General features: G+C 48.7%; 1 protein-coding gene across 1 annotated transcript in view; it reads right to left on the bottom strand.

Moving 5' to 3' along the window:
- LOC147113718 (SH2 domain-containing protein 4B-like) overlaps nucleotides 1-26,370 on the bottom strand; it is a 222,728-nt gene that overhangs the window by 75,963 nt on the left and 120,395 nt on the right. Inside the window, exons 8-9 of the mRNA XM_085996151.1 lie at nucleotides 23,649-23,779; nucleotides 5,350-5,570 (exon numbers count right to left, since the gene is read on the bottom strand). Coding sequence (XP_085852277.1) covers nucleotides 5,350-5,570; nucleotides 23,649-23,779 — 352 coding nt within the window. The remainder of the gene's footprint in view (nucleotides 1-5,349; nucleotides 5,571-23,648; nucleotides 23,780-26,370) is intronic.

Genomic DNA, 26,370 nt, shown 5'->3' on the forward strand with positions numbered 1-26,370 from the left:
TCCGCGGCTCAATGGCGCCTCCTGCGTTCTCCCTGCTTCTCCGTGGCTCAATGGCGTCTCCCGTGCTCTCCCTGCTTCTCCGCGGCTCAATGGCGTCTCCCCTTGCTTCGCCCCACAGACCCTGATCAGCCCGTGATCCCTGGCTGTGCTCTGCGCGTTCTTCTCTTGATATTTGTCGACGCCGCTCAGTCTAGAACCCGGCTGTTTCTTACCCTCTCTCTCTCCGGTTTTGCAGTATTTTTCCTCGACGCCGCTCGGTGATCAACCCCCAGCTGCGCCCTGCTCTCTTATCCATTTTCTTACCCCGTCGACGCTGCCCGGCTCTCTCTCTCTGCCGTCGGTCGGCTCCAGCTGCCGCTGCTCGGGAAGGGTCTGCTCTGGACCTGTCGTCGGTCTTTTACTGCTCGTTGTGGCTGGGGAACCAAGCCCGGCTCTCCACAGCCTCCCCAGTGAAGTTGGATCTCTGCCTGACTGCTGGGCGGTTGCTCGCGGTCGACGCCCATGTTCCTGGACTCGACTTTTTTTTTGTTTGTTTAATGTTGCAGGTAGATTCGCATCAACACTCGTCGCCACTGTTAGATCCGTGGTTCAGTGGATAAATAATTACACGGATGCTGTACATAAACAAATAACAGGTCTTTACTGGAGGAGGGCAATCTCTAGACTGGAGTACAGAGACATGCGCACAGCTTATATACCGGTGTGGTTACTGCCGGTAGTACAGTATACAGGAGCTGTAAAAAGTAGTTCTGACTTAAAGCATATACACTACACCAGTGAATCTATATTTAACATCAGAGACCCAGTGAAAGTATATTTAACATCAGAGGACCCAGTGAATGTAAATTCAACATCAGAGGAGCAAGTGAACTTATATTTAGCATCAGAGGCTACAGTGAATGTACATTTATCATCAGAGGAGCCAGTGAATGTATATTTAACATCAGAGGACCCAGTGAATGTAAATTCAACATCAGAGGAGCAAGTGAACTTATATTTAACACCGGAGGACCCAGTGAATGTATATTTAACATCAGAGGACCCAGTGAATGTATATTTAACATCAGAGGACCCAGTGAATGTAAATTCAACATCAGAGGAGCAAGTGAACTTATATTTAACACCGGAGGACCCAGTGAATGTATATTTAACATCAGAGGACCCAGTGAATGTATATTTAACATCAGATGACCCAGTGAATGTATATTTAACATCAGATGACCCAGTGAATGTATATTTAACATCAGAGGACCCAGTGAATGTATATTTAACATCAGATGACCCAGTGAATGTATATTTAACATCAGAGGACCCAGTGAATGTATATTTAACATCAGAGGACCCAGTGAATATATATTTAACATCAGAGGACCAAGTGAATGTACACTTAACATCAGAGGACCCAGTGAATGTATATTTAACATCAGATGACCCAGTGAATGTATATTTAACATCAGAGGACCCAGTGATTGTACATTTAACATCAGAGGACCCAGTGAATGTATATTTAACATCAGAGGACCCAGTGAATGTACACTTAACATCAGAGGACCCAGTGAATATATATTTAACATCAGAGGACCCAGTGAATATATATTTAACATCAGATGACCCAGTGAATATATATTTAACACCAGAGGACCCAGTGAATGTATATTTAACATCAGAGGACCCAGTGAATGTACACTTAACATCAGAGGACCCAGTGAATGTATATTTAACATCAGAGGACCCAGTGAATATATATTTAACATCAGAGGACCCAGTGAATGAACATTTAACATCAGATGACCCAGTGAATGTACACTTAACATCAGAGGACCCAGTGAATATATATTTAACATCAGATGACCCAGTGAATGAACATTTAACATCAGATGACCCAGTGAATGTACACTTAACATCAGAGGACCCAGTGAATGAACATTTAACATCAGAGGACCCAGTGAATATATATTTAACATCAGATGACCCAGTGAATGAACATTTAACATCAGATGACCCAGTGAATGTATATTTAACATCAGAGGACCCAGTGAATGTATATTTAACATCAGAGGACCCAGTGAATTTATATTTAACATCAGAGGACCCAGTGAATATATATTTAACATCAGATGACCCAGTGAATGAACATTTAACATCAGATGACCCAGTGAATGTACACTTAACATCAGAGGACCCAGTGAATGTACACTTAACATCAGAGGACCCAGTGAATATATATTTAACATCAGATGACCCAGTGAATATATATTTAACATCAGAGGACCCAGTGAATATATATTTAACATCAGAGGACCCAGTGAATATATATTTAACATCAGAGGACCCAGTGAATTTATATTTAACATCAGAGGACCCAGTGAATGTATATTTAACACCAGAGGACCCAGTGAATATATATTTAACACCAGAGGACCCAGTGAATATATATTTAACATCAGAGGACCCAGTGAATTTATATTTAACATCAGAGGACCCAGTGAATGTATATTTAACATCAGAGGACCCAGTGAATGTATATTTAACATCAGAGGACCCAGTGAATTTATATTTAACATCAGAGGACCCAGTGAATGTATATTTAACATCAGAGGACCCAGTGAATGTATATTTAACATCACAGGACCCAGTGAATGTATATTTAACATCAGAGGACCCAGTGAATGTATATTTAACATCAGAGGACCCAGTGAATGTATATTTAACATCAGAGGACCCAGTGAATTTATATTTAACATCAGAGGACCCAGTGAATATATATTTAACATCAGAGGACCCAGTGAATATGTATTTAACACCAGAGGACCCAGTGAATGTATATTTAACATCAGAGGACCCAGTGATTGTATATTTAACATCAGAGGACCCAGTGAATTTATATTTAACATCAGAGGACCCAGTGAATATATATTTAACATCAGAGGACCCAGTGAATTTATATTTAACATCAGAGGACCCAGTGAATATATATTTAACATCAGAGGACCCAGTGAATATGTATTTAACACCAGAGGACCCAGTGAATGTATATTTAACATCAGAGGACCCAGTGAATGTATATTTAACATCAGAGGACCCAGTGAATTTATATTTAACATCAGAGGACCCAGTGAATTTATATTTAACATCAGAGGACCCAGTGAATGTATATTTAACATCAGAGGACCCAGTGAATGTATATTTAACATCAGAGGACCCAGTGAATGTATATTTAACATCAGAGGACCCAGTGAATGTATATTTAACATCAGAGGACCCAGTGATTGTATATTTAACATCAGAGGACCCAGTGAATGTATATTTAACATCAGAGGACCCAGTGAATGTATATTTAACATCAGAGGACCCAGTGATTGTATATTTAACATCAGAGGACCCAGTGAATGTATATTTAACATCAGAGGACCCAGTGAATGTATATTTAACATCAGAGGACCCAGTGAATATGTATTTAACACCAGAGGACCCAGTGAATATATATTTAACACCAGAGGACCCAGTGAATGTACATTTAACATCAGAGGACCCAGTGATTGTACATTTAACATCAGAGGACCCAGTGAATGTATATTTAACATCAGAGGACCCAGTGAATATGTATTTAACACCAGAGGACCCAGTGAATATGTATTTAACATCAGAGGACCCAGTGAATATACATTTAACATCAGAGGACCCAGTGATTGTACATTTAACATCAGAGGACCCAGTGAATGAACATTTAACATCGGAAGACCCAGTGAATGTATATTTAAAATAGGAGGACCCAGTCAATATATATTTAACAACAGAGGACCCAGTGAATGTATATTTAACATCAGAGGACCCAGTGAATATATATTTAACATCAGAGGACCCAGTGAATTTATATTTAACATCAGAGGACCCAGTGAATTTATATTTAACATCAGAGGACCCAGTGAATTTATATTTAACATCAGAGGACCCAGTGAATTTATATTTAACATCAGAGGACCCAGTGAATTTATATTTAACATCAGAGGACCCAGTGAATGTATATTTAACATCAGAGGACCCAGTGAATGTATATTTAACATCAGAGGACACAGTGAATGTATATTTAACATCAGAGGACCCAGTGAATGTATATTTAACATCAGAGGACCCAGTGAATGTATATTTAACATCAGATGAGCCAGTGAATGTATATTTAACATCAGAGGGCCCAGTGAATGAACATTTAACATCGGAAGAGCCAGTGAATGCACATTTAACATCAGAGGGCCCAGTGAATATACACTTAATATCAGAGGACCCAGTGAACGTATATTTAACATCAGAGGACCCTGTGAATTTATATTTAACATCAGAGGACCCAGTGAATATAAATTTAACAACACAGGACCCAGTGAATGTACATTTAATATCAGAGGAACAAGTGAATGTATATTTAACATCAGAGGACCCAGTGAATGTATATTTAACATCAGAGGACCCAGTGAATGTATATTTAACATCAGAGGATCCAGTAAATGTACATTTAACATGAGAGAACCCAGTGAATGTACATTTAACATCAGCGGACACAGTGAATGTATATTTAACATCAGAGGACCCAGTGAAAGTATATTTAACATCAGAGGACCCAGTGAAAGTATACTTAACATCAGAGGACCCAGTGAATGTACATTTAACATCGGAGGACCCACTGCCGATGGACAGGATCTCCTCACCCTTTCGCGCTGTCAATGGCTAATGGTAATAACAGGGAGTAAACATAAATTGGTGTGTGAGGGAAGGTCGCAGGGTGGAATGAGGACTTGATAGATTGTGCTAACCTGAAACCTTTGTCACTAACAGACCAGTCAGTGAGCATACAGGTAGCAGAGGAGCTCACCTGGAAACAGGTACTATGCCCTCCCTGTACCTGCAGGTCACGGCAGCAGGCAGGTGTTGGGGAATGTAAAATTGGATTAGGTCTGTGCGATTGTTATTCTTTATTATTGAGGTGATTTCACAACATCCCATAGAGTAAGATTGTGAAATGAGAGTAAACCGTGCCGCGATTGGCCCAGAGACTGTAGCTATTGGCTGGCAAAGATTGAACCCATTCCTGCTCAAAAGACCAGTAATGAATCAGCGTTACAGAATGCAAGGGTCCTTATTTCTGTGCCCATGCTCTACACACACTGCGCATCGCCCATCCCCACCCTACCCAACCCTCCCCCCACCTCCCCCGCCCGCCCTGCCACCCCCAAGAGGACAATTAGCTCATTGTGACCAGAACGGTTGTGCGGAGTATTGCCCTAGAAAGATGTTGCTTGCCCCCGCCCTTCTGTCTGTTGTTTCACTATCTCTGGTTTACACACTGGTCACACTTACCTTGTGAAAGTTGACGAGATGAGCCAGTGTGGCGTGGTGAAGCTGATCAACTCCCAGGAAACTGTAGTAATCCCCAGAGGCTTCGACAAGGAAGTGCTTGAAGCCGGTCTGCTGACGGTAAGACAGAGTGTAACCCCAGATCAATTCACTGACACGGAGCAGGAATGATCCCTCACCCATGTTCATTAATAACTCTTCTGCATCGTGTCTTGAGATGATCCCTGTGGTGTGACACAAAAATGGATGACACTGCAGTGACCAACCTCGTCATTGAGTGACCATGGCCCCGATTTCCCCCAGCCGTTGGGTGGGGTTTCAGGCGGGTGGGGGCTGAAAATCCCGAATTTGGGGGTCCCGACACCATCCCGGCCGAAACCCCGCCCCACGTAAGTTTCAGGGGCGGCGGGTACCTGCCCCGCACTGGGACCCGCCGAAACCAGGCTGGAAGGGATTAGTGCCAATTAACTGCCTGTCAACAGGTAGTTAACAGGCAGTTTTTAGCCTAATCCCTATTTTGAGGGGTTTCGTGTGGGTCTCCCAACGGCTCCAAATCACACCAGGTTAGAGCAGGCGGGCCGTCGGGTTGAAGGAGTTGGAGGGGTCGCGATGTTGGCGCTCAGGTGAGTGATGGGTGCATGAGTGTAAAGGTAAGTGTATTTGGTGTGTCTAAAGTGTGTAAAGAACTTTTACTTACTTGTACTTACCTTCACAGCCTTTCTTCCTGTAGTCGTCGGGAACGCATCACTCAGCCGGACCTGAAAGCTGAACGCCTGCGATCTGTCAAAAGTGACAGCCTTCAGCTTTGAGTGCCGGTAAGAGTTCTAACTGAGTCTGTGCAGAATGACTCATGTCAGAACTCAGACTGTCGGTGTTTGACAGCTTCAAACTCTTGACAGATGAAATTGCAGTCTGTGACGTCATCTGTTGCCGGGTGGCCCTTAATTGGCCTGCTGAGCCCGCTGGGCGGACTCAACAAGGTCAATCAAGGGAAAATCGCGCGGATTGGTTGGACGTCGAAGTAGGCAGGTCAAAAATCCGAAAGGGGAAGTCCCGCCTTCTTCCCGACAGGTTCGGGAAAATCTACCCCCATGTGTCAGAGTCCAAGTATAGCCAGTCTTAACCGTGTGATTTTAATCTGCGCCATTTCTTCCCCAACTCTCCTCTCCAACTTCTCTACCTACCAATCTTCATTCAATATCACCATTCACATAAACTACGTGCCCACCATACCTATAGTCCTGCCTTCGATCCCACGAGCTCTGAAGGCCTTGCCACTCCACGGGCTAGATTTTCAGTATAGACAGTTTTGGGGCGCTAACCTTAGCGCCCGCCCGAAGTTAGCGCCCGCCCCAAAGTAGCGCCCCGTTGCCGGAAATTCAGTGGCTTCGCCCTAAGAGATTGGTGGAGCGCTAAAAGAGGTGTTCCACTCCTATCTTTAGGTGCTAAGCCGGCGGTCCAGAGGGATAGCGCCCAGGCGGGGCGCAGCGCGGGTGCGGTCATTTTTGGACTGACAGCAGACCCCGTGGCGCCGACCAGCTCTTAAAGGGGGAAGGGACGAATTGGTCTGCTGCCACGCCCTGCACACTGCAGCCTTGCAAAGAGGCCTCAACACTGCTGCTCAGCCCCAGGGAGTCATGGCAACGCCAGAGAAGGCCCGTCAGCGTGCCCTGCGCTTCTCAGAGGGTGATCTGGACATAATGGTCACAGCTCTGGAGGTGAGGCGCAAGATCTTGTTCCCAGAGAGTGGGAGGAATCCAACCCACCACGACTACACCAAAGCCTGGAAGCAGATCGCTCAGAGGGTGACGTTCACCGGCGATGCCCCCAGGACCCACAAACAATGTCGTAAAAAATACAACGATCTGACCAGGATTGTGAAGGTGAGTAGCCTTTCCAGTCTCCTCCTCATTCTTGCATGTACACCTGACATGATGGGCAAAGGGAGCTGAAAGTCCTATTGGCCAGCCCTCAGTCAGCAGCATTGGGACAGTCATGAGCATCACATGGCCATTCGGCACTCTACACTTTGTCCAAGCTATTCCACCATGGGAGGCAGTGCACACTACATCAGGGCCTCACTCTGTCCACGCTATTCCACCATGGGAGGCAGTGCACACTACATCAGGGCTTCACTCTGTCCACGCTATTCCACCATGGGAGGCAGTGCACACTACATCAGGGCTTCACTCTGTCCACGCTATTCCACCATGGGAGGCAGTGCACACTACATCAGGGCTTCACTCTGTCCACGCTATTCCACCATGGGAGGCAGTGCACACTACATCAGGGCTTCACTCTGTCCAAGCTATTCCACCATGGGAGGCAGTGCACACTGCATCAGGGCTTCACTGCGCACTTACAGCCCGTCCTTTCTCTTGCAGGCTAAAGTAGCGTTTAATCGCCAGGCCCGTGCCAGGGGTGGCCGCGCCAAGCTGCAGAAGCTCACTCGGCTGGAGGAGCGCATGTGTGTGCTCATGGGAGCCCGTGTGATTGTCCCCACAGCGTGCGGAGTATCCGACCCTCCACTGCCTGGCAATGGTAAGGACCTCGCCTTTTGGCCCTCTCGCGTCGCACTGGCCCATCCGAGCTACCTCCTTTGCCACTGTCCCACCAATGCGCTGAATGCCACCAGTCCTAACTCCCTCGCTGATGCCGTCTCCTCACTCTGAAGCTACTCTTGTGCATTCCTGCTTTCAGCTGGTGACGACCAGGACCCTGAAGCTGCCAGTGACAGCACCTCCGACCAGGAGGAGGAGGAGGAGCAAGCCGGACCTTCGGGGGAACAGTCACGTCCCGCAGGAAAGGAGGAAATGCTTGACACCTCCTCACTGGACGAGTGCCTGGAGGAACTGTCGCAGGGCAATGCAGCTTCTGGGACCAGTGGCGTCCAGCCACCCAGGAGCCGTGCGCGTGGCCCGCGGCCTTCCCCCCAAAGGGGGGAAGGATCAGAGGGGAGTGCTGCTGATCGGCACACTCGCCGCCACCAACGCGGCAAGGGTCCCCTAGTTCGGCCCCCTCCTCCCCAGCGGGAGAGTCGCGACTCCAGTCCGGACACCTTCACCTCGGAGGAGGTGCGGAAGCTGGATAAGATGGCCGAGGATTCGGACCGGCGCCACACGGAGCTCATGAGCGTGGTGGGGCGCATGCCTGAGGCCATCGAGTCGCTGGCGACCAGTGTGCGCGAGTTCGGGGCAGCAACTGCCGCGAGTGGCCGCATGCTGACTGATGCCGTCAAGACCCTGGCGGCTGTGATGCGCGCGCACACCAGGACCACAGGGGCACTCACTGCTGCCACACGCGCTGTCTCAGGCAGGCATCACCAGGGCAGCCGACGCGCTGGACCATCCCAGCAAGCCGCCCCTCGGCTGATTGTTGCGGATCCTGCAGTGCGGGCCCGGCCGAGTGCCACCGCGCCACAGCACCAGCCAGCGCATCCCAGACGCCAGCTGGCCCACATTGTGCCATCTGTCGCCGCCATTCCCCCACTGGGGCGTCAAGGGCAAGCGGCTGCAGCTGATGGTGGCCAGGCTCAGGTGCGCCACTCAGCAGACGGCCCCTCGAGGCCCAAACGCCGTGTAGGCCGCCCCCCAGCGGCATCTGGCGGAAGGGCATCTGAGCCTCAGGCGCCTTCCCCCAGCCTCGCAGCAGCCACTGGGCAGAGCTTGCGAAGGAGCAGCAGGCCGGGCAGGGGAGGCAAAAGGCTGGGCAAGGTCTCGCCCTCGCGGGCCACTCAGTAGAGGGTGTGGGCAGCTTTCCTTTTATATGGCGGTGGCCATCTTTATTTTGCCCATGGTTGTGTTGTTGGAGGGCTTATTTTTTGCGTTAGGCCGACGTTGAGGCCCGGTTTGAAGAAAGGTGGAGTGACTCCTCCCCAGTTTGTGGGAGTGAGTCGTTTGTTGGGCTTTTTGTGGGGCCCGTTTATTGTTTTTGGGGATTCATGTGGGAAGGGCTTTTCATTTTTGTGTAATAAAAAATTATCTTTATTCATGCAGTCTCCATGGTTGTTCTTCTTCGTGTTTGTTGGCTTCGCCGGCTGAGGGCTTGCGGAGCGGCTGCATTCATCTTCCCTCATGGCCCCTGGCCATTCCCTGACAGGGGGCTTAGAAGTACCGTGTAATAAGGTGGCGTCGTGCAGCCCTTGGCCCTGGTCGCTCCCTCCTGGGAACGTACTCCTGCTCCTCCTCCTCCTCCTCCTCATGCTCCTCCTGCTCCTCCTCCTGAGGTGCTGGTCCAACGTCAGGTGGCAGTGCCTGAGTCCTGCGGATAGCCAGGTTGTGTAGCATGCAGCAAACCACCACAAATTGGGAGACCCGGTCCGGCGAATACTGGAGAGCTCCTCTGGAGCGATCAAGGCAGCGGAACCGCTGCTTGAGGACCCCAATAGTTAGCTCGATGATGTTGCGGGTGGTTTGATGGCTCTAGTTGTAGGCCTCTTCAGCAGCGGTCCTGGGCGCGCGGAGCGGGGTCATGAGCCAGGTGCACAAAGGATAGCCTTTGTCCCCGAGTAGCCATCCTCTTGGGGGAGGCTGTGCCTGGAACATGTCATGCACAGTACTCTGCCGCAGGATAAAGGCATCGTGGCTGCTGCCTGGGAAGCTGGCATTGACTGCCATGATGCGCTGCTTGTGGTCACAGACCAGCTGCACATTCAGAGAATGGTAGCCCTTCCTGTTGCGATACTGCTCGCCATGCTCCAGAGGGGCCCGCAAAGCCACATGCATACAGTCAATGGCGCCCTGCACCAAGGGGAATTCCCCGAGTCTGGAAAATCCCAATGCGCGCTGATGCTGGCTCTCCAGGGCCATGGGGAAGGAGATGAATTGGCTTCTCCTTCTGAACAGTGCTTCGGTCACCTGGCGGATGCAGCGATGCGCGCCGTACTGGGAGATGTTTGCTATGTCCCCAGCAGCGTATTGGAAGGAGCCGGTGGCATAGAAGTTCAATGCCACCGTCACCTTCACTTCCACCGACAGAGACGTCCTGCACCTGAGCTTTGGCCGCAGATCTCGACGAAGCAGGTGGCAGATCTCTGCAATCACCTCCTTTCGGAATCGGAGCCTTTTAACACATCGCGCGGCACTCATGTTTAGGTAGGCGCGCTGCTGGCGGTATAGCCTGACTGGGTAAGGCCTACTTGGCCGACGCCTGTAGCCCCCTCTGCCTCTAGCCAGGGCTGCCCCTCTCACAATGCGTCTGCGAGCCCTACGGACATGGAGCTGCAGCTCCGCGTTGGCACCCCATGCAACCCCCATCAAATCCTGGCAAACACTCTAATTTCCAAAAGGCCACTTGCAGCGCTCTGGCCTGAGTCCAAAAATACCTGGCTCTTGCTGCTTGAAACCAGTTAGCTATCCTCCTTGTTGTGTCTCCAGAAATGCGTTGCACAAGAGTGTATTCTGAAAAAAGGCTGGCCTTTATACTGGAGAGTACGTCCCCTTTAATTTGCGCCCCCCGGGGCCCGCGCTGGTTGTGTTGCGTTCCTTTTTCCAAACGCTCCGGCCGCCAGCCGCACAATGGGGCGGTCCGACTGAAGTTTGGAATCGGGGCGCACAAAGGGCGTTGCACGAGGATGTGACGTCATTTTCTGCGCGCGCATCCGGGCGGGCGCTAAACTTTGCGCCGGCGCTAACGGGCAACTTAATTTGGGGCGGGGCGCAAACTGCACTGCGCCCGGGCGCTACACGCATAGCGCCCGAAAATCACTTCTCTTAAGGCGCTAACTGCTGGCGCAAGCGACTGAAAATCTAGCCCCACATGTCTAAACCATCTCTGATCACCTCATAATCATGTACACCTTTCGGACCCCCCTCCCCTCGCCCCATTCCCATACCATTCACACCCCCTCCCCTCGCCCCATTCCCATACCATTCACACCCCCTCCCCTCGCCCCATTCCCATACCATTCACAACCCCCTCCCCTCACCCCATTCCCATACCATTCACACCCCCCTCCACTTGCTCCATTCCCATACCCTTCACACCCCCTCCCCTCGCCCCATTCCCATAGCATTCACACCCCCCTATCCCACCCTTTCGCACACACACTGTAGCTCATCCAACTCCCCACCCTCACACACACATTTCCCCATCCCACTCCCAACACTTTTACACACACGGTACCCCATCCAACTCCCCACCCTCACAGGCACTGTACCATATCCAACTCACCACCCTCTCACACACACACTGTACCCCATCCAACTCCCCATCCTTTCACACACACTGTACCCCATCCAACTCCCCATCCTTTCAAACACACTGTACCTCATCCAACTCCCCACCCTCACACACTGTACCCCATCCAATTCCCCACCCTCACACACACACTGTACCCCATCCAATTCCCCACCCTCACACACACACTGTACCCCATCCAATTCCCCACCCTCACACACACACTGTACCCCATCCAATTCCCCACCCTCACACACACACTGTACCCCATCCAATTCCCCACCCTCACACACACACTGTACCCCATCCAATTCCCCACCCTCACACACACACTGTACCCCATCCAATTCCCCACCCTCACACACACACTGTACCCCATCCAATTCCCCACCCTCACACACACACTGTACCCCATCCAATTCCCCACCCTCACACACACACTGTACCCCATCCAATTCCCCACCCTCACACACACACTGTACCCCATCCAATTCCCCACCCTCACACACACACTGTACCCCATCCAACTCCCCACCCTCACACACACACTGTACCCCATCCAACTCCCCACCCTCACACACACTGTACCCCATCCAACTCCCCACCCTCACACACACTGTACCCCATCCAACTCCCCACCCTCACACACACACTGTACCCCATCCAATTCCCCACCCTCACACACACACTGTACCCCATCCAATTCCCCACCCTCACACACACACTGTACCTCATCCAACTCCCCACCCTCACACACTGTACCCCATCCAATTCCCCACCCTCACACACACACTGTACCCCATCCAATTCCCCACCCTCACACACACACTGTACCCCATCCAATTCCCCACCCTCACACACACTGTACCCCATCCAACTCCCCACCCTCACACACACACTGTACCCCATCCAATTCCCCACCCTCACACACAAACTGTACCCCATCCAATTCCCCACCCTCACACAAACTGTACCCCATCCAACTCCCCATCCTTTCAAACACACTGTACCTCATCCAACTCCCCACCCTCACACACTGTACCCCATCCAACTCCCCACCCTCACACACACACTGTACCCCATCCAACTCCCCATCCTCACACACACACTGTACCCCATCCAACTCCCCACCCTCACACACACACTGTACCCCATCCAACTCCCCACCCTCACACACACTGTACCCCATCCAATTCCCCACCCTCACACACACACTGTACCCCATCCAACTCCCCACCGTTTCACACACACTGTACCCCATCCAATTCCCCACCCTCACACACACTGTACCCCATCCAATTCCCCATCCTTTCAAACAAACTGTCCCCATCCAACTCCCCACCGTTTCACACACACTGTACCCCATCCAACTCCCTACCCTTTCACGCACACTGTACCCCATCCAACTCCCGACCTTTCACACACACTGTACCCCATCCAACTCCCGACCTTTCACGCACACTATACCCCATTCAGCTTCGCACACTTTCGCACGCTTGTACCCAATCTTAAAAAAGCAGATTTTTTAACGCTTCAGGGTGATGACCTTTCATCAGAACTGTAAAAGGTTAGATGTGTAACAGGTTTTTAGCAAGTACAGAGGCAGGGAAATGGGGATGGGAGGAAAGAACACAAGGGAAGGTCTGTGATAAGGTGGAGGGCACGAAAGATTAAATGACAAAAGGGATGATGGTGCAAGGATAACGGAGATGGTAATGGGACAAGTAATGGAATGAAAGAGGGATCTAGAGGTATAAATGGGATATCAGAATCATTACCAACAGTTGCCATCCAACAAAAATGGGGGCAGAGGTTATGATCTGAAATTGTTAAACTCAATGTTGAGTCCAAAAGGCTGTAAAGTGCCTAATCGAAAGATGAGGTGCTGTTCCTCAAGCTTACGTTGAGCTTCATTAGAACAGTGTAGGTGGCCAAGGACAGAGAGGTCAGAGTGGGAGTGGGGCAGTGAATTAAAATGACAGGTGACTTGAAGCTCAGAATTGTGCTTGCGGACTGAACGGAGGTGTTCCGCAAAGAGGTTAACCAATCTGTGTTTGGTCTCCCCAATATAGAGGAGACCGCACCGTGAGCAGCGAATACAGAATACTAAATTGCAAGAAGTAAAAGTAAATCGCTGATTCACCTTGAAGGAGTGTTTGGGCCCCTGGATTGGCTGCATGAGTAGATCGTGTACATGAGTAGATTGTGTACATGAGTGGTTCACGTACACGAGTAGATCGGGTACAAGAGTAGATCGGGTACACGAGTAGATTGGGTACATGAGTAGATCATGTACACGAGTAGATAGGGTACACGAGTGGATTGTGTACACGAGTGGATCGTGTACACGAGTGGATCATGTACATGAGCAAATCGGGTACATGAGTGGATCGGGTACATGAGTAGATCAGGTACACGAGTAGATCGGGTACAAGTAGATCGGGTACATGAGTGGATCGTGTACATGAGTAGATCAGGTACACGAGTGGATCGTGTACATGAGGGGATCGGGTACACGAGCAGATCGTGTACATGAGTAGATCAGGTACATGAGTGGATCGGGTACATGAGTAGATCGGGTACATGAGTGGATTGGGTACATGAGTAGATCAGGTACATGAGTAGATCGGGTACATGAGTGGATCGGGTACATGAGTAGATCGGGTACATGAGTAGATCGGGTACATGAGTGGATCGGGTACATGAGTGGATCGGGTGCATGAGTGGATCGGGTACATGAGTAGATCGGGTACATGAGTAGATCGTGTACATGAGTAGATCAGGTACATGAGTGGATCGGGTACATGAGTAGATCGGGTACATGAGTGGATTGGGTACATGAGTAGATCAGGTACATGAGTAGATCGGGTACATGAGTGGATCGGGTACATGAGTAGATCGGGTACATGAGTAGATCGGGTACATGAGTGGATCGGGTACATGAGTGGATCGGGTGCATGAGTAGATCGGGTACATGAGTAGATCGTGTACATGAGTAGGTCGTGTCCATGAGTGGATCGGATACATGGGTAGATCGTGTACATGAGTTGATCGTGTACATGAGTGGATCGGGTACATGAGTAGATCGGGTACATGAGTAGATCGTGTACATGAGTAGATCGGGTACATGAGTAGATCAGGTACATGAGTGGATCGGGTACATGAGTGGATCGGGTACATGAGTGGATTGTGTACATGAGTGGATCGGGTACATGAGTAGATCGTGTACATGAGTAGATCAGGTACATGAGTGGATCGGGTACATGAGTAGATCGGGTACAGGAGTAGATCAGGTACACGAGTAGATCGGGTACATGAGTAGATCAGGTACACGAGTAGATCGGGTACATGAGTAGATCGGGTACATGAGTAGATCAGGTACACGAGTAGATCGGGTACATGAGTAGATCGGGTCCATGAGTAGATCAGATACATGAGTAGATCAGGTACATGAGTAGATCGTGTGCATGAGTAGATCGGGTACATGAATGGATCGTGAACATGAGTAGATCGTGTACATGAGTAGATCGTGTACATGAGTAGATCGGGTACATGAATGGATCGTGTACATGAGTAGATCGTGTACATGAGTAGCTCGTGCACATGAGTAGATCTGGAACATGAATAGATCGGCTACATGAGTGGATCTTGTACATGAGCAGATCGGGTACATGGGTAGATCAGGTACATGAGTAGACGTGTACATGAGTAGATTGGGCACATGAGTAGATCAGGTACATGAGTAGATCGGGTACATGAGTAGATCGGGTACATGAGTGGATCGTGTACATGAGCAGATCGGGTACATGGGTAGATCAGGTACATGAGTGGATCGTGTACATGAGCAGATCGGGTACATGAGTAGATCAGGTACATGAGTAGATCGTGTACATGAGTAGATCGGGTACATGAGTAGATCGGGTACATGAGTGGATCATGTACATGAGCAGATCGGATATATGGGTAGATCGGGTACACGAGTAGATCGGGTACATGAGTAGATCATGTACACGAGTAGCTGGGTACACGAGTGGATTGTGTACACGAGTGGATCGTGTACACGAGTGGATCATGTACATGAGTAAATCGGGTACATGAGTGGATCGGGTACATGAGTAAATCAGGTACACGAGTAGATCGGGTACAAGTAGATCGGGTACATGAGTGGATCGTGTACATGAGTAGATCAGGTACACGAGTGGATCGTGTACATGAGGGGATCGGGTACACGAGTAGATCGTGTACATGAGTAGATCGGGTACATGAGTGGATCGGGTACATGAGTAGATCGGGTACATGAGTGGATTGGGTACATGAGTAGATCAGGTACATGAGTAGATCGGGTACATGAGTGGATCGGGTACATGAGTAGATCGGGTACATGAGTAGATCGGGTACATGAGTGGATCGGGTACATGAGTGGATCGGGTGCATGAGTAGATCGGGTACATGAGTAGATCGTGTACATGAGTAGATCGTGTCCATGAGTAGATCGGATACATGGGTAGATCGTGTACATGAGTGGATCGTGTACATGAGTGGATCGGGTACATGAGTAGATCGGGTACATGAGTAGATCGGGTACATGAGTAGATCGTGTACATGAGTAGATCGGGTACATGAGTAGATCGGGTACATGAGTGGATCGGGTACATGAGTGGATCGGGTACATGAGTGCATCGTGCACATGAGTGGATCGGGTACATGAGTAGATCGTGTACATGAGTAGATCAGGTACATGAGTCGATCGGGTACATGAGTAGCTCGGGTACATGAGTAGATCAGGTACACGAGTAGATCGGGTACATGAGTAGATCGGGTACATGAGTAGATCGGGTACATGAGTAGATCAGGTACACGAGTAGATCGGGTACATGAGTAGATCGGGTCCATGAGTAGATCAGATACATGAGTAGATCAGGTACATGAGTAGATCGTGTACATGAGTAGATCGGGTACATGAATGGATCGTGTACATGAGTGGATCGTGTACATGAGTAGATCGTGTACATGAGTAGATCAGGTACATGAATAGATCGGCTACATGAGTGGATCTTGTACATGAGCAGATCGGGTACATGGGTAGATCAGGTACATGAGTAGACGTGTACATGAGTAGATTGGGTACATGAGTAGATCAGGTACATGAGTAGATCGGGTACATGAGTAGATCGGGTACATGAGTGGATCGTGTACATGAGCAGATCGGGTACATGGGTAGATCAGGTACATGAGTGGATCGTGTACATGAGCAGATCGGGTACATGAGCAGATCAGGTACATGAGTAGATCGTGTACATGAGTAGATCGGGTACATGAGTAGATCGGGTACATGAGTGGATGATGTACATGAGCAGATCGGATACATGGGTAGATCGGATACACGAGTAGATCGGGTACATGAGTGGATCGGGTACATGAGTGGATCGCGTACATGAGTAGATCGGGTACATGAGCAGATCGGGTACATGGGTAGATCGGGTCCATGAGTAGATCGGGTACATGAGCAGATCGGGTACATGAGCAGATCGGGCGCATGAGTAGATCAGATACATGAGTAGATCGGGTACATGAGTAGCTCGGGTACATGGGTAGATCGGGTACATGAGTGGATCGGGTACATGAGTAGATCGGGTACATGAGTGGATTGGGTACATGAGTAGATCAGGTACATGAGTAGATCGGGTACATGAGTGGATCGGGTACATGAGTAGATCGGGAACATGAGTAGATCGGGTACATGAGTGGATCGGGTACATGAGTGGATTGGGTACATGAGTAGATCGTGTCCATGAGTGGATCGGATACATGGGTAGATCGTGTACATGAGTGGATCGTGTACATGAGTGGATCGGGTACATGAGTAGATCGGGTACATGAGTAGATCGGGTACATGAGTAGATCGTGTACATGAGTAGATCGGGTACATGAGTGGATCGGGTACATGAGTGGATCGTGTACATGAGTGGATTGGGTACATGAGTAGATCGTGTACATGAGTAGATCAGGTACATGAGTCGATCGGGTACATGAGTAGATCGGGTACATGAGTAGATCAGGTACACGAGTAGATCGGGTACATAAGTAGATAGGGTACATGAGTAGATCAGGTACACGAGTAGATCGGGTACATGAGTAGATCGGGTACATGAGTAGATCAGGTACAAGAGTAGATCGGGTACATGAGTAGATCGGGTCCATGAGTAGATCAGATACATGAGTAGATCAGGTACATGAGTAGATCGTGTACATGAGTAGATCGGGTACATGAATGGATCGTGTACATGAGTAGATCGTGTACATGAGTAGATCGTGTACATGAGTAGATCGTGTACATGAGTAGATCGGGTACATGAGTAGATCGGCTACATGAGTGGATCTTGTACATGAGCAGATCGGGTACATGGGTAGATCAGGTACATGAGTAGACGTGTACATGAGTAGATTGGGTACATGAGTAGATCAGGTACATGAGTAGATCGGGTACATGAGTCGATCGGGTACATGAGTGGATCGTGTACATGAGCAGATCGGGTACATGGGTAGATCAGGTACATGAGTGGATCGTGTACATGAGCAGATCGGGTACATGAGTAGATCAGGTACATGAGTAGATCGTGTACATGAGTAGATCGGGTACATGAGTAGATTGGGTACATGAGTGGATCATGTACATGAGCAGATCGGATACATGGGTAGATCGGATACACGAGTAGATCGGGTACATGAGTGGATCGGGTACATGAGTGGATCGCGTACATGAGTAGATCGGGTACATGAGCAGATCGGGTACATGGGTAGATCGGGTCCATGAGTAGATCGGGTACATGAGCAGATCGGGTACATGAGTAGATCGGGTGCATGAGTAGATCAGATACATGAGTAGATCGGGTACATGAGTGGATCGGGTACCTGAGTAGATCATATACATGAGTGGATCGTGTGCACGAGTAGATCGGGTGCATGAGCAGATCAGGTACATGAGTAGATCGGGTACATGAGTAGATCGGGTACATGAGTGGATCGGGTACATGAGTGGATCGTGTACATGAGTAGCTCAGGTACATGAGTAGATCGGATACACAAGTAGATCGGGTACATGAGTAGGTCAGGTACATGAGTGGATTGGGTACATGAGCAGATCGGGTACATGAGTAGATCAGGTACACGAGTGGATCGTGTACATGAGTAGATCGGGTACATGAGTGGATCGTGTACATGAATAGATCGGGTACATGAGCAGAACGGGTACATGAGTGGATCGTGTACATGAATAAATCAGGTACATGAGTAGATCGGGTACATGAGTGGATCGTGTACATGAGTAGATTGGATACATGAGTAGATCGGGTACATGAGTGGATCGTGTACATGAGTAGACCAGATACATGGATCGATCGGATACATGGGTAGATCGGGTACATGAGTAGATCGGGTACATGAGTAGATCGGATACATGAGTAGATCATGTACATGAGTAGATCAGGTACATGAGTGGATCGTGTACATGAGTAGATCGGGTACATGAGTAGATCGGATACATGAGTAGATCGTGTACATGAGTGGATCATGCACATGAGTAGATCGGGTACATGTGTAGATCGGATACATGAGTAGATCGGGTACATGAGTAGATCATGTACATGAGTGGATCGTGTACATGAGTAGATCGGGTACATGAGCAGATCGGATACATGAGTAGATCGGGTACATGAGTAGATCGGATACATGGGTAGATCGTGTACATGAGTAGATCGGGTACATGAGTGGATCGTGTACATTAGTAGATCGGATACATGGGTAGATCGGGTACATGAGTGGATCGTGTACATGAGTAGATCAGGTACATGAGTAGATCAGATACATGAGTGGATCGTGTACATGAGTGGATCGTGTAAATGAGTAGATCGGGTACATGGGTAGATTGGGTACATGAGTAGATCGGGTACATGAGTAGATCGGGTACATGAGTAGATCGGATACATGAGTAGATTGGGTACATGAGTAGATCGGATACATGGGTAGATCGTGTACATGCGTGGATCGTGTACATGAGTGGATCGTGTACATGAGTGGATCGTGTACATGAGTAGATCGTGTACATGAGTGGATCGGGTACATGAGTGGATCGGGTGCATGAGTTGATCGGGTACATGAGTAGATCGTGTACATGAGTAGATCGTGTCCATGAGTAGATCGGATACATGGGTAGATCGTGTACATGAGTGGATCGTGTACATGAGTGGATCGGGTACATGAGTAGATCGGGTACATGAGTAGATCGGGTACATGAGTAGATCGGGTACATGGGTAGATCGGGTACATGAGTGGATCGGGTACATGAGTAGATCGGGTACATGAGTGGATTGGGTACATGAGTAGATCAGGTACATGAGTAGATCGGGTACATGAGTGGATCGGGTACATGAGTAGATCGGGAACATGAGTAGATCGGGTACATGAGTGGATCGGGTACATGAGTGGATTGGTTGCATGAGTAGATCGGGTACATGAGTAGATCGTGTACATGAGTAGATCGTGTCCATGAGTGGATCGGATACATGGGTAGATCGTGTACATGAGTGGATCGTGTACATGAGTGGATCGGGTACATGAGTAGATCGGGTACATGAGTAGATCGGGTACATGAGTAGATCGTGTACATGAGTAGATCGGGTACATGAGTGGATCGGGTACATGAGTGGATCGTGTACATGAGTGGATTGGGTACATGAGTAGATCGTGTACATGAGTAGATCAGGTACATGAGTCGATCGGGTACATGAGTAGATCGGGTACATGAGTAGATCAGGTACACGAGTAGATCGGGTACATAAGTAGATAGGGTACATGAGTAGATGAGGTACACGAGTAGATCGGGTACATGAGTAGATCGGGTACATGAGTAGATCAGGTACAAGAGTAGATCGGGTACATGAGTAGATCGGGTCCATGAGTAGATCAGATACATGAGTAGATCAGGTACATGAGTAGATCGTGTACATGAGTAGATCGGGTACATGAATGGATCGTGTACATGAGTAGATCGTGTACATGAGTAGATCGTGTACATGAGTAGATCGGGTACATGAGTAGATCGGCTACATGAGTGGATCTTGTACATGAGCAGATCGGGTACATGGGTAGATCAGGTACATGAGTAGACGTGTACATGAGTAGATTGGGTACATGAGTAGATCAGGTACATGAGTAGATCGGGTACATGAGTCGATCGGGTACATGAGTGGATCGTGTACATAAGCAGATCGGGTACATGGGTAGATCAGGTACATGAGTGGATCGTGTACATGAGCAGATCGGGTACATGAGTAGATCAGGTACATGAGTAGATCGTGTACATGAGTAGATCGGGTACATGAGTAGATTGGGTACATGAGTGGATCATGTACATGAGCAGATCGGATACATGGGTAGATCGGATACACGAGTAGATCGGGTACATGAGTGGATCGGGTACATGAGTGGATCGCGTACATGAGTAGATCGGGTACATGAGCAGATCGGGTACATGGGTAGATCGGGTCCATGAGTAGATCGGGTACATGAGCAGATCGGGTACATGAGTAGATCGGGTGCATGAGTAGATCAGATACATGAGTAGATCGGGTACATGAGTAGATCGGGTACATGGGTAGATCGGGTACATGGGTAGATCGGATACATGGGTAGATCGTGTACATGAGTAGATCGGGTACATGAGTAGATCGGATACATGAGTAGATCGGGTACATGAGTGGATCGTGTACATGAGTAGATCGGGTACATGAGCAGATCGGGTACATGAGTAGAATGGGTACATGAGTAGATCAGGTACAAGAGTAGATCGGGTACATGAGTAGATCGGGTCCATGAGTAGATCAGATACATGAGTAGATCAGGTACATGAGTAGATCGTGTACATGAGTAGATCGGGTACATGAATGGATCGTGTACATGAGTAGATCGTGTACATGAGTAGATCGTGTACATGAGTAGATCGGGTACATGAGTAGATCGGCTACATGAGTGGATCTTGTACATGAGCAGATCGGGTACATGGGTAGATCAGGTACATGAGTAGACGTGTACATGAGTAGATTGGGTACATGAGTAGATCAGGTACATGAGTAGATCGGGTACATGAGTCGATCGGGTACATGAGTGGATCGTGTACATAAGCAGATCGGGTACATGGGTAGATCAGGTACATGAGTGGATCGTGTACATGAGCAGATCGGGTACATGAGTAGATCAGGTACATGAGTAGATCATGTACATGAGTAGATCGGGTACATGAGTAGATTGGGTACATGAGTGGATCATGTACATGAGCAGATCGGATACATGGGTAGATCGGATACACGAGTAGATCGGGTACATGAGTGGATCGGGTACATGAGTGGATCGCGTACATGAGTAGATCGGGTACATGAGCAGATCGGGTACATGGGTAGATCGGGTCCATGAGTAGATCGGGTACATGAGCAGATCGGGTACATGAGTAGATCGGGTGCATGAGTAGATCAGATACATGAGTAGATCGGGTACATGAGTAGATCGGGTACATGGGTAGATCGGGTACATGGGTAGATCGGATACATGGGTAGATCGTGTACATGAGTAGATCGGGTACATGAGTAGATCGGATACATGAGTAGATCGGGTACATGAGTGGATCGTGTACATGAGTAGATCGGGTACATGAGCAGATCGGGTACATGAGTAGAATGGGTACATGAGTAGATCGGATACATGAGTAGATCGGGTACATGAGTAGATCGGGTACATGAGTAGATCGTGTACATGAGTAGATCAGATACTTGAGTAGATCGGGTACATGAGTAGATCGGGTACATGAGTGGATCGGGTACCTGAGTAGATCATATACATGAGTGGATCGTGTGCATGAGTAGATCGTGTACATGAGTAGATCGGGTACATGAGTGGATCGGGTACATGAGTGGATCGTGTACATGAGTAGCTCAGGTACACGAGTAGATCGGGTGCATGAGCAGATCAGGTACATGAGTAGATCGGGTACATGAGTAGATCGGGTACATGAGTGGATCGGGTACATGAGTGGATCGTGTACATGAGTAGCTCAGGTACATGAGTAGATCGGATACACAAGTAGATCGGGTACATGAGTAGGTCAGGTACATGAGTGGATTGGGTACATGAGCAGATCGGGTACATGAGTAGATCAGGTACACGAGTGGATCGTGTACATGAGTAGATCGGGTACATGAGTGGATCGTGTACATGAATAGATCGGGTACATGAGCAGAACGGGTACATGAGTGGATCGTGTACATGAATAAATCAGGTACATGAGTAGATCGGGTACATGAGTGGATCGTGTACATGAGTAGATTGGATACATGAGTAGATCGGGTACATGAGTGGATCGTGTACATGAGTAGACCAGATACATGGATCGATCGGATACATGGGTAGATCGGGTACATGAGTAGATCGGGTACATGAGTAGATCGGATACATGAGTAGATCATGTACATGAGTAGATCAGGTACATGAGTGGATCGTGTACATGAGTAGATCGGGTACATGAGTAGATCGGATACATGAGTAGATCGTGTACATGAGTGGATCATGCACATGAGTAGATCGGGTACATGTGTAGATCGGATACATGAGTAGATCGGGTACATGAGTAGATCATGTACATGAGTGGATCGTGTACATGAGTAGATCGGGTACATGAGCAGATCGGATACATGAGTAGATCGGGTACATGAGTAGATCGGGTACATGAGTGGATCAGGTACATGAGTAGATCAGATACATGAGTGGATCGTGTACATGAGTAGATCGTGTACATGAGTAGATCAGGTACATGAGTAGATCACGTACATGAGTAGATTGTGTACATGAGTAGATCGTGTACATGAGTAGATCGGATACATGGGTAGATCGGGTACATGAGTGGATCGGGTACATGAGTAGATCAGATACATGAGTGGATTGTGTACATCAGTAGATCGGGTACATGAGTGGATCGGGTACATGAGTAGATCGGGTACATCAGTACATTGTGTGCATCAACATATTACTGGCAGAATAACTTACAGATGAAAATCTATAGATGCTAAATGTGTCCATACCGTGAAACCAAGGAGCAATGGAATTGCTGTTCCTCTCTAAGCCTGCACACAGAGCTACTTGCTCTTCTCTGAACCATCTGATGATCATGTCTCGGGATACTGGCCGGACTGGACGTTCCCAAGTCTTGTCACTGTGCGAAAGAGAAAATCCTGTTAGAATTTACTGGAGTTCCTTAAAGAAATAACAGGGCTGTAGATAGGGCTTTAAACTAAAAGGTGGGGTGAGGATTCAAGTGAAGGGAAATTTATAAATCTAAAGAGAAAAGTCAAGGCCATAGGCTGTGTAGCGATTTTGATAAAGATAAGCAGTGTGTGACAGGAAGGGACAGAGGCCACAAAATTCGGCACCTTAGCGCCGGCAGTTCAGGCTGGTTTGGAGAGAAAAATGGTAGTTGCCTCACTTCCGCCCACTTCCTGCGTGGCCCGCGCTGAACCCCATCTTGGTGAGGGCAATAGCGTGGGCGGGACGTGCTTGCGCGGCCGTAGGCAGATGGTGTCGTCAGTCAGCGTGTAAGGCTGACTTGATGTACGACCTGCCGTTCCAATCAACTTCCTCTCCTAAACACGCACAGCTGAACGTGCGTTGAGCTGCACGAGCACCCCCCCACCAGCCCTATTTAAAGGGATACATCCAACTTGCAGTTAAGTTGATTGTTTCTCTTGTACTGGCTCTTGCGGAGTTTATATCAATACTGGGTTGCTGGAAGACAATTATAACATTGTTAAAGTGTGCAGGGAGTGCTGCTGGACGTTGGGAAGGTATTGGCTGCTACTGGATGGCCTCTGACTACACCACTTGCTCCCAGTCATGGGGGCTCTGCTTGGAGTCCCCCTCGTGCTGCAGCATGATGGGGAGGTGGAGCAGAGGCAGCAAAGAAGACAAGTTGCTCACAGAGGGAGGAGGAGGGCGACAAGGGCTCTGTCAGTGGCCCTCAAGGTGACTGTGGCCCTGAATTTTTTCACCAGCGGATCCTTCCCGGCTGGAACAGGTGACAAAGCAAACATCTTGCAGTTCAATATCCGTTGCTGCAATCGGGAGGTCACAGAGGGTCGGGAATGTCAGATCGAGTGACGGTATCTCTTCTTCTCTATCACTCTCTATTCCTCTACTTCGAGGAGTTCAGCACCAACTTGGCACAAGGCATTGCACAGAGCTTGGAGCCTTGGGTAGCACCTTGTAGGAGCACTAGGATAGGCAAAGGCACACAAAAGAGAGACACTAAGGGAATGCACAAGGGAGATTAGTTGACTTTGTAATGTAATATTAGAATTAATCATTTATAAATTATGCTTGAAATGTTTGTTTTGTGGTGGCTTTCATTTCAGCATTGTGGTCAAGAGGATGCTGTGATGCCCCGTGACAGAGGGATGGTAAAGTGGGGAAGTGTTGAGCAATGAGGATCTGAGGTTCCAATCAAGGGAAGCAGAGTCTGATGATGCACTCACCAACAGCCATCTGGAACAGGGATTTACAGGCTGCCTCTTCCCTGCATCCTCCTCCTCCTCCTGAGGTGGCCGCGGATCCCGTGGTGGCAAGGGCTGCACCCTCATGATGGCCAAGTTGTGGAGGACGCAGCAGACCATCACGAATTGGGACAACCGCTCCAGTGAGTACTGGAGGGCACCTCCAGAGCGGTTAAGGCAGTGGAACCGTCGCTTCAGCACCCTGATGGTCTGTTCGATGAGGTTCCTTGTGGCAGCATTGCTGTCATTATATGATTGCTGGCCATGAGTGGTTGGGTTGCGGAGGGGAGTCATCAGCCAGGTGTAGAGTGGATAGTCCTTGTCACCGTGTGGCCACCCTCGGGTTCGACGTGGTGGCTGGAAGATTGCTAGCACAGTACAAGAGAAATAATCAACTTTCCTACAAGTTGGCTGTATCCCTTTAAATAGGGCTGGTGGGGGGTGCCTCGTGCAGCTCAACACACATTCAGCTGTGCATGTTTAGGAGAAGGCGTTGATTGGAATGACGACGTTGAAAATGGCAGGTTGTGTGTCAAATCAGCATTACACACCGACTGACGTCACGATCTGCCTACTCTGCATACTGCCAGTGCACGCACGTCCCCCGCGATGACACCTTCACCTAAATGACAGACAGTGCAGGCTGCGCCAGAAGTGGCGGAAGCGAAGCGGCTACCATTTTTCTCTTCAAACCAGCCTGAACTGCCAGCACTAAGGTGCTGAATTTTGCAGCCTCTTAGACCCACCCATACCTTTCAATGTTAATGGACATTATTAGACCCACATATACCCCTCAATGTTAACGGACACTGATCGACCCACTCATACCTCTCAATGTTAATGGACACTGATAGACCCACCCATATCTCTCAATGTTAATGGACACTGTTAGACCCACCCATACCTCGCAATGTTAATGGACACTGATAGACCCACCCATACCTCTCAGTGTTAAAGGACACTGATAGACCCACCCATACCTCTCAATGTTAATGGACATTATTAGACCCACATATACCCCTCAATGTTAACGGACACTGATCGACCCACTCATACCTCTCAATGTTAATGGACACTGATAGACCCACCCATATCTCTCAATGTTAATGGACACTGTTAGACCCACCCATACCTCGCAATGTTAATGGACACTGATAGACCCACCCATACCTCTCAGTGTTAAAGGACACTGATAGACCCACCCATACATCTCAATGTTAATGGACACTGATAGACCCACCCCTAACTCTCAGTGTTA

Source organism: Somniosus microcephalus, chromosome 8 (genome assembly GCF_052327205.1).
Source record: "Somniosus microcephalus isolate GS21.2 chromosome 8, FLI_Smic_1.0, whole genome shotgun sequence".
NCBI classification, from domain to species: domain Eukaryota; kingdom Metazoa; phylum Chordata; class Chondrichthyes; order Squaliformes; family Somniosidae; genus Somniosus; species Somniosus microcephalus.